We start from the raw sequence: 15,351 nt of genomic DNA on the forward strand, positions 1-15,351 counted from the left end.
AATACATCAGTTTATGATTGAATTTAGTCTGAAAATATCTCAAATGTTAACCTCATGGTGGTGCTAAGAAAAGTTAGAGGATCACCAAAGTTGTTAGGAGACATCGTCCGGGGATGATGAGTGGTAATTCATGGTAATTATATAGCTACACTGCTAGCACGACTAAAAACACTTATTTATTAAGCTTACAGTGCTAACAAGTTATTTGTGTTCAGAATCTAGATTTTAAGTAATCATTATTTTTTGTTTAGCAGTACACTAATGCTTTTCCTGATACGACCACTGTGACCTCCAGATACAAGATGATCTCAGAGTTTACGTGGCCAAACCATGACTTGCCATCAGACAAAGATGCCGTGAAGAGGCTCATGCAGGGGTGTGGATTTGACCACGACGTGGCCTACGGCAAAACCAAGGTCTTCATCCGCACACCACGTACGCTCTTCAGCCTTGAGGAGCAGCGAGTGGATATGGTCCAGAGAATTGTCCTCTTCCTCCAGAAGGTGAGAGTCTGACCACCTCACGGCAGCTTATGAACTCAGATACTGACATGGCGGCTTGAAACTGCTAATTATTGATGCGTCATTGCTCTGAGCCCGTGGGAAATTCCGAATTTGTGAAATGTGAACTGCATTTTACAAGTGACTAAGCTATTTACAAACCTGATTCATTACATTTCTTACTTATTTTAATCATGGTTTTTTCCTCTCCCTGATTTTGCCTTAAATTTAAACCAGTGAACCAAACACAGTGTTCTCATTGAAATTCACCAGCCCTCGTTCTGCATATGAATAACCTTGGAGACTAGAAAAAGTCTACTCAAATCTTTATACAAGTTATACGGGCGCTGAGGTATTTCTGGAGCCGATATAATCTTGTATTATTAGCGTTGGCATGTTATTTCTCTCAGGGTGGATATCTCTGGCTTTTCTCCTTCTCTCTCTGTCTGTCGGAGTTTTCACCCACACAGCTCTTGTAAAGTAGTGCCATAGTTTGAGTGGAATTTAGATTTATAGTTCGATGTGGTTTTTTTTTTAAACACTAGTACAATGCAGATGTGTCCTGATGATCATTAAGCCAAATCTGTTTGAAGGTCATGAAGTTAACCGACGGGTCACTAACAAGTTGTCAATGGAAAATACAGATAATAAATCATGATGTCGGCCTTGATGACCACAATCCTATTTCAACATTATATAAATATAATATGTCCTTGGTTCCAGTCAGAGACCTTTTGTTGCATGTGTCACTCTCTCTCTCTCTCTCTCTCGCTCTCTCTCTCTGTCTGTCTCTGTCTGTCTGTCTGTCTGTCTGTCTGTCTGTCTGTCTGTCTGGTTAAATCAGCACACATTGTCTTAGTAAGGTGGTGTTTCATCGCGAGGCTGCAGCACACTTTCAGGGATTTTTGTTGAAGATTCTTCAAGTCTGTTGAACTCGAATGATCTTCTTTCAATCTGCTTCACCTAGCTAAAAATGATTTAAAAATGAATAAATGTCCACAATTAATACAAAGGATGGTATTTTAAATGATGAGACTCTGAGTAAATCTTGTGTGTGGCCGTATGCTGTGACTTTTTTTATAAATCATTCTGTCATATTGGCAATTTTGATACTGATATTGCTCTGTGACAAGTGTATCCGTTTCTCCTCCAGCTGGGCGTTTTAAATAATCTGCTATGAATATTGATTCTCTGTATTCAGTACTTGGTAAGTCCATCATGCGTCAGTATTCGATGACACCTTCAGGCGGCAATGTCAGTACCTTGGTGTGATTATGGTGCATGTGCTGAGCTGTGTCGGATCAGAGTGCAGAGCGGAACTGTTACTTGTGACAGATGGTGAGATTGGATTGTAAACATGGTGTAGTGCTCTGCCTGCCTGTCAAATTTAAGATGCACCATGCAAACCGCCTGGAAGCTTCAAAATGCCATCTCTGACTGACAGGCAGGTTGCTCAAAAACATCAACGCGTGTGCACACTGTGCATACATTATCTGCTGCAGCTCTTGAAGCACTATATTCTACACCTGGGAACCATGTGATTGACACTTATATACAACCCGTCATCGTATTAGGATCATGTTTGCACATTCCTCCACACCATGTCTACCTTTCTCAGGGAGTATCTCCAAGCTCTCAGACATGAAAGGGTTTTCCAGCCAAATTAACTTCTGTAGCAGATTGATTGGTTGACCTTTGTATTGATCTTTATGACCCTTTGCCGGCTCTTCCCACGGACATACCAGACGAGTGTTCCTTCCACCTTTCCCTCAGGAGAATCTTATCTTGTATCTACCAGAATAAGTAGGCGTCGATAACGAAGGGAAATCCCAGAGGAATCGCCGCTTTTCCAGCAAAACATGGAGAGGAGTCGGAGGAAGCGCCAATGTTAAGGCCAGGCATGCAGTGTATACTTCACAAGCATGCATGCTCACTTATGCGATATGAACTCACTGACCTGCATTCCTTCTAATGGCCAGCAGGGGGCGACTCTACTGGTTGTAAGTCGGATTGTTTAGAAGACTATGTGCTGTCCATGTTTTCATCTTAGAACTTAAACCCTTTAAGTTTGTTTTCCGTTGATGAAAGTTAATTGTAACATTTTAGTCTCCTAAAAATGTCTTGTTCAGTGTTCGGTTGTACTTAGCTCCACCCTCACTGTCACTTCTGGTTCCAAAAAAACAAGATGGCCACTGAACTTGAAGCTTAAAAACCGTAGCCCACAAACCAATGGGTGACGTCTCATGGGACTACCTCCACCTCTTTATATACAGTCTATGTCCCAGACCCACAAAAAGAAGTAGTGGTGTGACGGCAGCATTGACTCCTGTATCTATCCTGCTGTTACTCAAACAAACATCCCAGCCTGAGTCCGAAATGCTGCGCCAAGCAATCCTCTTATCAGCACCTGGCACACCACACAGCCTTATGCCAGTCGGGAGCACAGTGCCAGGACTGTCAGCCTGTGACTGAGGCTCAGACACACTTCTTGTCCCTCCATTTGCCTCATGGATTTATAATAATACCACTTAGTTTGCTCCATCAAACAACTGAAAAAACACAGTTTGTGAAACTGCACACTTCCCTAAAGACAGGTGGAGTGGCCCCTTGTAGTGCCACTGCCCACTGTTTTTGTGTCTCATTTTACCCCTAAATTACCATAACCTCTCCTCCTTTGCAGAGGGGGGAGTAGCTGGAGGAAAGGATTGGGGCAGGAGGAGGGGAGGAGGATCCATCACAGCTCCATTTAATCCTGCCAGTCTCTCCATCCTTCAAACCTCTCCTCGTGTGATCTTACTCACCTCATCTCTCCACTCTAGTTGTGCTACAGCCACTCTGAAAGCATTGGAAGAATGGCAAAAAAAAAAAAAAAGGCACACAATCCAACATAAACACAGATGTTATAAATTATACATAAGCCACCCCCACCTTCCTTCTGTGTTAAAATGAATATTTCATAAATTCAAGCTCAGCCATCCACATCACAATAAGTGTCTGTGCTTGTCAGAGTAGCGGCGATGACGAGAAGATAGATTCCCCCTCTTGTGCATCCTGGGCCGCCACCTTAATTGCTTTCCAAAGCTTTACATAGTCTCCCTGTAGCAATGCGTTTAATAGACGTGGCGAGTGTTATGTCTTGGGTAGTCAGCGTGGCCACGTGGGGCTTGTCTGAGCAGGAGCTCAATAAAAATGTCTTAAAGGGATAAAGAGCCTTATTGTTTTATTTTGTATTGTTTTCTGGTAGATAACTTGTGTCTTGAGGCAATAACTTGTGAAGTAATAACTAACATGTTTGTTTTTGGAGAGTCTTGACCGACCTGCAAAGGGAGTAGTCTGTGGGTAGCTCTGTGCAGCCCTCTTGTGAACAGAAGGATACTTAGTGAAGGCTAGCAGAGCCTCCTCTCTGCTTAACGGTCCTGAACTGATCTTTCTCCTGCTAGACCTCAGCAGAAACATGATCTGTAATCCTCAGATCCCCCTCTGAACCTGCACAGTGTTTAAGTTATCATCCAAAGCTACCACCTCCACAAAAACTTCACCGGGTGAGAACACGGCAGCAGATCAAAGTAGGATGGATTAACTCTTTTGTAGCAATCGTACTGCTGGATTTTGATGCAAGTAAATGGGCTTCCTCTGTTCTTAGAGAAAGATTACACTATCCACATTACAGCTATTACTTCTTCACTTTCCTTTTCTGTGTTGTCCTACCATTGATTTTGTACTCCTTAATTTTTAGGTGATCAATGTTTAAAGAAAAGCCACGCTTCAGAATAATTGGTTAACGGTTACAGAATCGATTGAATCTGTTCTTTCTTTCATCGCTGTAGCTTTAAAATATCCTGCAGTACACAACACTTTAGGCAAGTATACAATCTCTAAAAGACTGTAACCATGGGTATTTCTCCATGGCAACTGACGGGTAGCTCATTTTGTTTTGTGTCCAAAACCCTAACCCTATCCTCACAGAGCATTTGTTTGTTTTTTAAAAGATTTGATGGGCTTTTTCCCCATTATTTATAGTACAGCTGCAGATGGACAGGAAGAGGGGGAGAGGGGAGAGCCTTGGTACAAGGTGAGCTCCTGGAGCGCCAACAAAACCTATTTTATTTAAAATTATATTCAATGTTTTCCAAGATAACAGTTTCAATAGAAAGGTCCTGGTCTGAGGTCAACAGCACGTTTTGACCATCCCTCTCTTACCAAAATCACTCTCCACTGTCTCTTGTCTAATAATGCCTTAAAAAGGGTCAAACTAATTAATAGATTGTATAAAACATTTTAAATGACAAAGATACATATGTAAGTATTTACCATAAGTGACTGGATGATAAACGTAAGGCACACAGAATTATGGAAAATAATGTTTTAAAGAATTTAATGAATAAATAGACAAAAACATATTGACAGTCAAAGAACAATTATTTTCACGGTCGATTAATCTGCTCATTAGTGATGAAACTGAAAAACTGAATGAATAAAAACCATCGGAGAAGATTATTGTTTATTGTTTTTGCCCTGTAAAAAATGATTAACTGAAAAATATTTACAGATTAAAGTTACCCTGTGGAGTTCATGAACGTTTTCACAAGTGGGTCCTCGTTTGTTTGTTTTTGTATCCTGCACAATTTAAAAATGTTTTTTAAAAATGCAAATACATTTGTTTGACCTTGAGGATACCCACAATGCAATCTGGTGTCTGGAGTCCAATCTCATATGTTCTTACTGTAGATATTTAGGCTTCTTAGTTATAAAGTAAAAAAGGAATTGTTTATAGATTGTATCGTACATCACTAAAGATAATCTACAAACCAGCTGTGCAGATATTTAGAAAACATTTCTGTACATAACGCTTTGTTAGACCTGAACTGAGGCTGTAATGATGAGCTGTCACTCTTTTACATTATGGTTTTAGTGGATTGATGGTATTCATGCTTTACCTCCTCAGTAAGTAGATTGTATTGTGTCCTTCAAACATGTTTGTTTAGTGTGTTTTACTTTCTTACACTGCTGACGACTGTCAATATTCTTCCAATCTATTTTGTCCAGTCCCGTCTAATTGACAGATGGGTCGTCCAGAGCCGTTCAATTTAATCTTCAACCCCGTCTCTTTTAATTAGACTGTATTGTTTAAGATCACTTTGAACACATTTGTTTCACATGGTTAAGAGTATTAGCCCAAGGCTAAGACATTAAAGTGACAAAACACTGGGAGTTATGATCAGAGGAGTCAGTGTAGAGCGGTGTTCATGTTAGTGGTGGATGTGTGCTGCTCACACAAGCGCTCTATTGATTTATGATAATGACTGCTGGCCCGTGCCTTGGCCCGATGTCTCCCTATGACAGGCTGTGGTCAGAGCACGTTGCAGCCTCACTTAATTATGTCGCACGCTGTTGATTCTGCCTCCCTTTGCCCACCGTGTGCATCAAGCATGTCACTGGAAAAGCAGCTCAATATCCCCAGAGGATGTGGAAACTCGGGCGTTCAGCAGCGAGCTGCAGTCAAGTGTGTCAATGGTGCAGAGCAGCCTATCTGTCTCTCCATGTCGGAATTTTAGTCGTTTCTAGGTGACGGCAAGGTGAAGGATTGTTGTTGTGTTGTAGGGCTCAACATTAACGCTTGCCTGCTTGCCCGGGGCAGTTAAAAAAGCAACTTTGAGCTAGTAAATCTAGCATCTCGCATCGTAAACGCATCGTTTTCTTGTGCAGTAACGATCGGCCACTCCCGACAAAATGGTGGCTGGTGAAGACAAAGTTTATGATCTGAAGCACAAGGAAGCGTTTCAATTATCCTGGAAACTGGAGTTCAGTTGGGTGAAACTCCAACTATGTACAGAGTAAGTCGCAAGTTAGAGAGCAAGGTGGATAAAATATTACAATTAACTTTAGTCTTTGTTGTTATTTGATAATAACCACTAATAAATAAAACAAATTGAATAAGGGCAAGTTTACTCTGTGCAAGTAGATTTCTACTGCCCGACCGGGCAAGTGAAAAACGCCATTAACGTTGAACCCTGTTTTAGAACTTTTAAATTGCCAACACTGCAGTTCAGGTAATGGCCTTTTATTAGATCTGCAGTCCCAATACTTTTAGATTAAAAAGATAGCCTGTGCTCTCTCTGTTCTGCTCTGCTCAATATCGCAACCGAAATGCAGCTCTCACCAGTTGTCCTGGCTTATGTGGATGGCCTCACCCCCCTCCCCCCTCCCCCTCCCCGATGTAAAACCCCAGCAATCTGTCCCGCTTTGTTGCGACGAAAGATCCCCAGTCTGGCTTTGATGAGCTCGTAAATCCCAGGCCCCGGAGCGTGGTGAGGGCAGGCTCCGTGATGGTAGAGTCTCTAAAAGGATGATCAGATGGCTTTATTGGCCAGGACAGTAAGGGGGCAGACCGTCAGGGGCTGTGTTATTGGCTTGATTTACCCCCCATCTCCCGAGTGTCATCTTCATCAGCTCACCAGCGTCATCGCAGTCTGCTTTGCTGGTTGAGAAACAGAAAATGTGCGTTTGTGTCTGTGTGGGCGACTGGGTGGCTAACCTCTCGCCACATTCCACCCGTCACACACCTTAATGAGACACTTTATGTCTGCTGTTGTATGATTCATTGTTGCTTTATGGTCTTCTCCTGCTTTGCCTCTCTGCTCCAGCCCCAGTGATGTAATTAGTGATTTGTTGCTTAGATAAACACAGTTGTTGATCTGGCAAAGGCTCGTGCACCATGTGGATATTATCCCGGCAACATCCTCACTGAGCTCTCACTGAAAATCTAATTTGGCCACTTTTTGCTTTGTGTATCAGATGAGCACATATGGGACACTATGTCTGTGTGAGTGTGTCGTTAGACACACTCACACAGATTTTTAGATTTTCACACAGATTTTTAGTTTAATATTGTATTTATGACCTTAATAACCGCACTGTCGGCACATATTTATTAGAGTTATAACATGTTGGTCACGGACCTTCTTCGGGTTCCACATTTCCAACATGAAACAAACACATCTTTACAATAGAGCTCAAGCTCATGAGCTTTAAGTCACAATGTGAAACATGGGTGTGTATGTTTGTTTCATTCCTCAGAGAGTTTAAGCAGCACGTTGATAGCCGCCTCAGAGTTGTTGTTTCCACTTGACGAGGCGTACACGTTCAATTGTTTTTCCGATTATTCCGACAAAGCATGAATGCAGCACGAATGCTCTCACAGAGTTAACGAAAGTGAAACATAATAACCAAAATAAAGATTGAGCTGTAGATATCGGGCCAAACCTTCAGAATACAAATCAGCAAAAAAGAAATAGTTGAAATGGAGCGAAGATAACCTTGAAGAAAAATAATAGAAAAATGCAAATCTATTACTGCTGAAACCATCTGCTCACCTCAACCTCTGCTTTCTATCACAGCAATTGATTGCACGGTAATAGTCTCATTTGGAGAATGTAAACACAATTACTGCGGAGTACACTGTGTAATTATAGCACGGTGCGGCCTGATCATGTATGTATCCCTCTATTATTGTGATGGCGCTGAATTGATTCCTACTGCCACTCACATCGTCATGTAACACCTAGAAGAAGTTTATCCTCATCAACTTACAGACACTTCATCGTTTTAAATGTTTGCTTAGCATAATGAATATTTGATTTTCTTTCTGTTTTCTCTTGGAATAACTGACTTTTCCACACAAATAACATTTCAGTGAAGGTATGCTACGGCTATGTTTTGTTTGCATAAAATCAGCTTTCCATTTTTAAGTCATGCCTTAAAACAGGAAATTATTTTTACAAGTATGCGAGTAAAATCCTGGCTGACGTTGTAGTAAGAAAGCTGCATACAATACAAAGCAAATTAAGAATCACATTAAATAGTGATATGAATGTGAAATGGAGCTCAAACATGAAAAAGTGCCATAAACAGTACGTCAGCATAAAATATATATAGTTGTACAAATTCCGGCTGGTTGGATATCCCCACATAATGTCTATTTACTCACTTTAAAAGGTTCAAATTCCAATTTAAATGCACTCGTAGTTTACACCAAGGCCATTCTGACAGTTATGTTTGACCCCATGCCTAATTTACCGTGACACTCTGAATACAGTCTGTTTTATTTAAATGAAAACTTTTAACCTTGCCCACAAAGACAACTAAGTCAGCTGCAGACAGTGAAAACCCTTTCATTCCTCCCACCGCTGTCACACTGAGCATGTGGGAGTCATCTCTTTTCTCACTCTCACCCATTATGCGTTAGAGAGAGTGCAGCGTGGGGGAAACGGAGGGTGAAGTCATCAAGTGCCATTTGAGACTCAAAATAACACAGGATTAGAGGAGCTAATTTTGTTCCTGAATGGTGGTTGCTTTGCATAAACATAAAGAAATCACAAAGAACATTCAATGTTTAGCTATGAATACAGTCTGTGCTCTCTGTTTTTACAGATGAAGCAGAGAAAACGGCTGTTTTCAGCTGTAAGACTGTCGTCGTATGTTCAAATGGGTTTTGAAATAGTTTGTTTAGCTTCAGAAGTGGGTGGATCAAGGAGATGCTTAATCCTTCAGATGTTTTGATTTGGAGATGCATGGATTTCAAGAGATAGATGTGACAAGAACACATACAGTGAGACAAGCTTTCCATAACAAAGACTTGGCCAAAGGATGGGACGAAAGTACAATTGATATGTAGGACTCTGTATTTTCTGTCGTTTGTTATTTCTACGCTTGTAAGAATCAACAAAACCTGTTTGAAGAATCAAAGATGTTCCTCTATACTGCCATCTGTCCATTAAAGGCGAAAAATGCCACTAAAATATTTAAATAAATAACATTAATTCATTAAAAGATCATCCTAGGGACAGATTTCTTAACTTTTTGTCCTGATAAGACTGATCTCAGATAACTAGACATAACGCATGATTACATAAACTTTAAGGGATTTTAAAAATCCAGAATTAAACTGTCTTTTTCTGAGAGACTGTGTGACCAGGCTGGCTTGGTGATTACATCGCTGACTCTTTGATCTCAGCGTGATGTGTCTTCTTCACAAGGCCGTCCTCTTTCCAGTCCAGAATTAATGCTGTGGATGAATCAGTTCTCTGAAGTAGATTATTCAGTTATGCTTCTGCAGCGCTGGGGCTCCATGTTCCATTCCTTTAGTTAAAAAGTGACACTTCCCCAATATAAAATAATGCCAAAGTACAACTTTAACACTTATTTGCAGCTGATATGCAGGGTTATCATGTTGAAAGGAGTTGAATTAATCTGCTGCTTCCATATTCCAGCAGTGCACAATGTATCTTCTTCCCTGCAAATTATTTCACCGTCTCATCACGCCACAGTTTTAATATGCAAATGCGGGAAATCCTTTTCTGTGCCGTCGGCCACCCCCACACTTTGAAGGATTAATTATTCATGATCTCAGTCATTACTTTGCATTACACTTCCATTATATTCAGGAGTGAGCCTCTTGTGCAGTATTGCCTTTAATTTGTGACTGCTAGGCCTGTTGGGTAAATGCACTCCATCACTGATTAATTAAGATTATTTAGGTACAATATATTTAAATAAATGTATAAATAACTACGGAGTTGTGTTTATGTTTTTGTAAGAGAGGGAGAGAGAGCATACAGTAGAAGGGGAGCATATGGTGGTGATTTAGTGAGGGCGGATCAGGAGTTATGGTTCCCCGGGGACCCACTTAAATCTATTATTCATGTTATAAAGGGTCTGATAGCCACTCAGCCTATGTTTAGTTACTGCCAGGCTTGGGGGTCCTTATTTTAGCCCTTATTTTACTCGGAATCTATGTTGTCCACACAGTGCAAGCAGGGATGTACAACAAATAAACATGTACCAATAATGAATTCTAATGAGGAGCTATGAAGAAACTATTTCTTTGTATAATTGTAAATTATTTTTTTCTGATCTGGTCAGAAACGTTGGCGTTCAGAGTTGTTATTGTTATTATTAGCCTTGAGCCGGCTAGGTCTAAGCTGGTCTAACCTGTTCTGTTGCCTTAAATCATGATAAATGTAGGATTTAGCATTTCTAGAGCTTGGCAGCTAAAGGAGATTCAAAGTCAGGAGATCTCTTTCTTCCCTTCTGTAAGTACAGTATTATTATTATTATTATTATTATTATTATTATTATTATTATTATTATTATTATTATTATTATTATTATTGCTGCTCAAGAAACCCCTTTAAGGAGCCGTGCGGCTTCCAAGCATGTGAAAATACAGTTATGAGGCTTTGTAGTTAAATACGTTTTCATTATGTTCCTCTGCGCAGGTGTGGCGGGGCACCATAGCCAGAATGCGGTACCGTAGGATGAGAGCTGCCCTCGTCATCCTGCAGGCCTATCGGCGCTACAAGGTGAAGTCTTACATCCGCGAGGTCAACCGGCGCTTCAAAAATGTCCGATCCATGAAGGATTACGGCAGGCATGTGAAGTGGCCAACGCCCCCCAAAGTCCTGCGCAAGTTTGAAGAGGCATTCAGGAGCATCTATAACAGGTACTGACATTTTCTATATTACATTACTGACTGCTGCAGCAATCTCAAGATTCAGATCAAGGTTCTTGCTTTTCAAACACAAACAACCAGCTGCTATATTTGTTGCTAAGTGGGTCCTTTCACAGAGTAGCTTTGGGGTCAAATTTCAAACGTAATTAATTAAATTTAAAACGTAGCATAGGCTGAACCTTTTTGAAATTAAATGGTTTTAAATGGTTTTCTTTTGAAGAAAATCACTGTCTTCAATTGGCTCTGACCCAAACCGCAGCAGAGAATGCCTGGCCTCAAGTGTTCTCTTACATCCAGATGAGACCGTTTGAAGCAACTTACACATGTTTCCTTCTGCTTTGGGCTCACACTGGGCATCGATTTCTCTTCCTCCATCAAAGACTCATCACTGCCTTTCATGCCAACGTCTGTTTCTTTGCTTTTTTTTTTTTTTATTTGAAGCTGGGCACAGTAAGAAAATAGCCTTCATAGAGAATGGTGTTGGCTGTCAGGATGTGTGAAGGAAAGGCCAATGAGTACAGTACAGCTGGGGTCTGCTGCAGTGCTGCTTCATCGCCCCGCTGTCCCAAGGCCTTGTGCAGTAATCTCAATAGAGAAAGTGGATTTTTCTTGCTCTTAGTTCTCTCTTTGTTTGTGTGTGTTTACCTCCAGGTGGTGGGCATGGACACTGATCAAAGGCCTCTCTCCAGAAGAGGCCCTGCAGGTGAGGGCCAAGGTAGCCAGCCTGGAAGCCCTGAAGGGCCAGAGGGCCGACTTGGGGCTACAGAGAGCCTGGGAAGGAAACTACCTGGTGAGTAGGTGTGGGGGCGGGAGTACAGTAATGAATGTATGTTTATATGTTTAAAGGAGAAAACTAAACGCAACACTCGGAGAGCGCAGACCTCAGACAAGGCCAATGGTGCCTTCACATGCTCTTCGGATGGTCCCGTTTCCCGAGTTGGGAAGTTGTTCTTCCCACTTCAGTGTGTTCATGAGCTTTAAGCTGTAATGTGGAAACAACATGGACGCTATAAAGAAGATGTGTTGTATTGACATAACATGTTGATAGCTGTTTCCCAATTGTTGTTGGGACTTGATGGCGTTCACGTGAAGTTTCCCTGTTGGGAACTCATTCTTTCCAATTATTCCGACATCACATGAGTGCAGCACAAATGCCCCATGTTGCAATGTTAACAAAAGTTAACATATTTAATGTATCTGAACCGTCATTCAGATCCACTCCAAAAACAAATGAGTTGTTCCTTGGGCCATGCTACACCCTTCCACCAAGTTTCTTAAAAATTAGGCCCGTGGTTTTTCTTTAATCCTGCTGACAGACAGACGGAAACATAACCTCCTTGGCGGAGATAAAGACAAACAGTGAGATTTGTTTCTGCATGTTTGTCTTTGAGTGTGTGCCTATGTGTCCTGTAACTGTGTCAGTGTTGCAGTGTAGCAAGCATCAGCTGTCACTCTGTGGAAGTGAGCCTCTGAAATCTATATTGGGGCCGTGCATGTTGGTCTGGCCTGATTTAAATGGACATTTGTTCAATTGTAGTACAAGTTCTTGTACCGGTGCTTTGTGAAGGAATAGTTTTACATTTTGGGAAATAGGCTCACTTGTGACCAGTTGCCAGGCAACCAGTGAAGACGCCAGAAAGTCACTGCTCCCGGCCAAGAAATAGTCTAGCACATAGCCCACAGTAAAATGGCAAGTTGTCTTTTTACGCTTCAGCTTTTACACGTTAAACAAACAATGTGGGTGGATTTAGTTTCATTTGGACAGAGCCAGGATCGTTGTTTCCCGGTTACAGTCTTTGTATTAAGATAACTTTTAAATTATATGGGAGGCAAGAAACGTATCAATTAAAAGCTACAATGAGTCAATTTAGTTTGGTAGGAGATGCATAATATCAGTGTCCCAGTGAGAGTGTGTGTGTATAAGATGGGAGCATTTTACCACAACCTTATCTAAAGTGATGAATGCCATACTGCGTCTGAGTTCCTTGAAGAAGTCGAGTGTTCTTACAGGTTTTCTGTGTTTTCTTTGTCCGACAGAAGCGAGACAGCCCTGATACAGCTGCATCCTTCACACTGGTTTCCAGCGAACTGCAGAGGAAAGACAAATTCATGAGAGTTTTGTTCTCCTGCAACGTGCGCAAGGTAGGAACGAGCTTATAGAGCATTAATCTGACCACATGCACACAGTCCCAACATGCAGCTCTCTGTAAACCCGTGTGTGTGTGTGATCTGTGGGGTGAGTAATGAGGAGCTTTGTGTATCTCAGATCAACCGTTTCCACAAGGCGGAGGACCGGGCTGTGCTCATCACTGACCGCCACCTGTACAAGATGGACCCCCTGAAGCAGTACAAACCCATGAAGAGCATCCCCCTCTACAACGTATGGCACGCTGCATTGACATGTTTTGACATATAATCTTTCTTTGCCTCTATTCAACTTTTGTAAACGGAGACAGTTAGAGCGTCGACCATCTCATCATGCCGATACCTTAAGTTTAAGTTTCATAATACACAAAGAAACTTTAAGGTGCTTTACTGTACATAAGTGTTGTCTAACCTTTGGGTCGGGACCCTCGCAAGTTGTCGCAAGATAAGTCTAAGGGGTCAAAGGTTGATTTTTAGGGTTAGGGAATAAGAAAAAGCTAAATTTAGAGACTCAAAATGTTTATCTAATCATTACATTGCTTTAACCTCTTCAGGCCTCTAAAGATTCTTCAAATGAAGCCATCATTGAGGGGAAATCACTGCTCACAACTCGTGAGACGTGCATCATGTGATCAGGAGTTACAAGTAGAAATTGCTTTGTAGCCAGAGGTCAAAAACAAAAAGCTTTACAACCACTGCTTAACCGATTGCAATTAACAGATAAAAACGAGATCCAGAACGAAAGAACACCAAAAGAAGATTTCAACCATTTCTTTAATGATGTAAAAACACAAAAACAGACAAACTTAAAAACAAATAGCATTTATTTCTAAGTATTTATTTTTCCAATGAACTGTTTGATATGGACTTTACTACTTTTGGTTTAATTATAATTATATTATAATGGCTACCTCATTATTATCAGTAGTGCAGTAATAGGATTATGTTGAACATGCTTCTCATACTGGACATTAGTTTAAGTTTCTATAAATGTAGCTGGTTGGACAAATCATATCAGCTAAGATATGTATATATGGATTAGCGTGTACAGTATATTAGTTTTATCTTTTTTTTTTTACAGAGAATCTCGTTTTATTTGTATCCTGTAAGATTTGATCAATAATTCGAGAAGGTCCCAGATACAAGCCTTCTTAAGAAAAATTAGACCCTAACTATTTCAATAATCAATTGACCATTAAGGTCATTTTATAGGCAAAACTATTTGGTTTCTCAAGCTCCTCAAATATGAGGATTTGTCTTTTTTCTTTTTTCTTGAATATGTTTGGATTTTGAACAAACTTACTGTCAATCAGACAAAACAAGTTGAACGTTTCTGACATTTTATTGACCAAACGATTATTTGATTTTGAAATAATCAGGAGTTACAGGCCTTCTTTATACTTTCTGTACGAAATGTTAATTTTATACAACAGTAAGACATAAACTATATGATATTCTTGCGCTTCTGGTCTAGGTTTACGTTCCTCCTGCACCTCCTGCCGTGTGTGATGGCAGAGGTGACAGTTTTATCTCTGATTTCCACATCTCTCCAGCCCTGTGGCAACATGTCAACATGCAAACACCTCATTCAGCGCTACAATTGGCTGCTTTTAATTCATATTCACACTGTGATAGGCCTCACAGCACATGAGGCTGTTTCCATGGCAAATGTGTCCTCTGTGTGTTTGTGTGTTCACTTAATGCTACTTTTTTCACAAAATAGTTGCATTTAAAGTTAAATGTATTTGATTTTATCTTGTTATATTCAATTTTCTTGCACAAATGTTATTGATTTCTTAATAAGAGGCTGAAGGTTCTGAACCTTTTTCTGTGACCTGCTCAGAAGAAGGAATTGTTCTTTTTTGGCTTTCTTGGCAGCAAAGACTAAAAAGTAGTCCCGCACATAACATCCCATAAAACCACAATTTGTCCTCTTTACACTTCAGCTTTAATACAGATTAAACAAACAAACAGACTGCCGGACGATCGATGACTAAAATCCTTCATCTGGTTATAATATATAGTTAAAAAACAGTTGTAAAAATGTGGCTTAAAACTGGATGAAAAGCACATTTATGACGACCTCAACGCTGACGCACGCACAAAGGGGATACGTCGAAATTACAGGCGACCAAATAAAACAAGCTCGATTAACATTACGGATTTCTCTAGGTTTATAATGTAATGTATAACAGA

The 15,351-nt window shown here is 40.7% G+C and overlaps 1 protein-coding gene across 2 annotated transcripts in view; it reads left to right on the plus strand.

Moving 5' to 3' along the window:
* The window catches only part of myo1d (myosin 1D), a 94,797-nt gene that overhangs the window by 45,128 nt on the left and 34,318 nt on the right, over positions 1-15,351 (plus strand). The window contains exons 16-20 of one of the 2 annotated variants that reach the window (XM_029456155.1): positions 296-503; positions 10,778-11,001; positions 11,662-11,800; positions 13,048-13,152; positions 13,277-13,390. In XM_029456155.1, coding sequence (XP_029312015.1) covers positions 296-503; positions 10,778-11,001; positions 11,662-11,800; positions 13,048-13,152; positions 13,277-13,390 — 790 coding nt within the window. The remainder of the gene's footprint in view (positions 1-295; positions 504-10,777; positions 11,002-11,661; positions 11,801-13,047; positions 13,153-13,276; positions 13,391-15,351) is intronic. The other variant, XM_029456156.1, reaches the window with a different exon arrangement.

The sequence above is a fragment of the Cottoperca gobio genome, chromosome 19, assembly GCF_900634415.1.
Source record: "Cottoperca gobio chromosome 19, fCotGob3.1, whole genome shotgun sequence".
Classification (NCBI taxonomy): domain Eukaryota; kingdom Metazoa; phylum Chordata; class Actinopteri; order Perciformes; family Bovichtidae; genus Cottoperca; species Cottoperca gobio.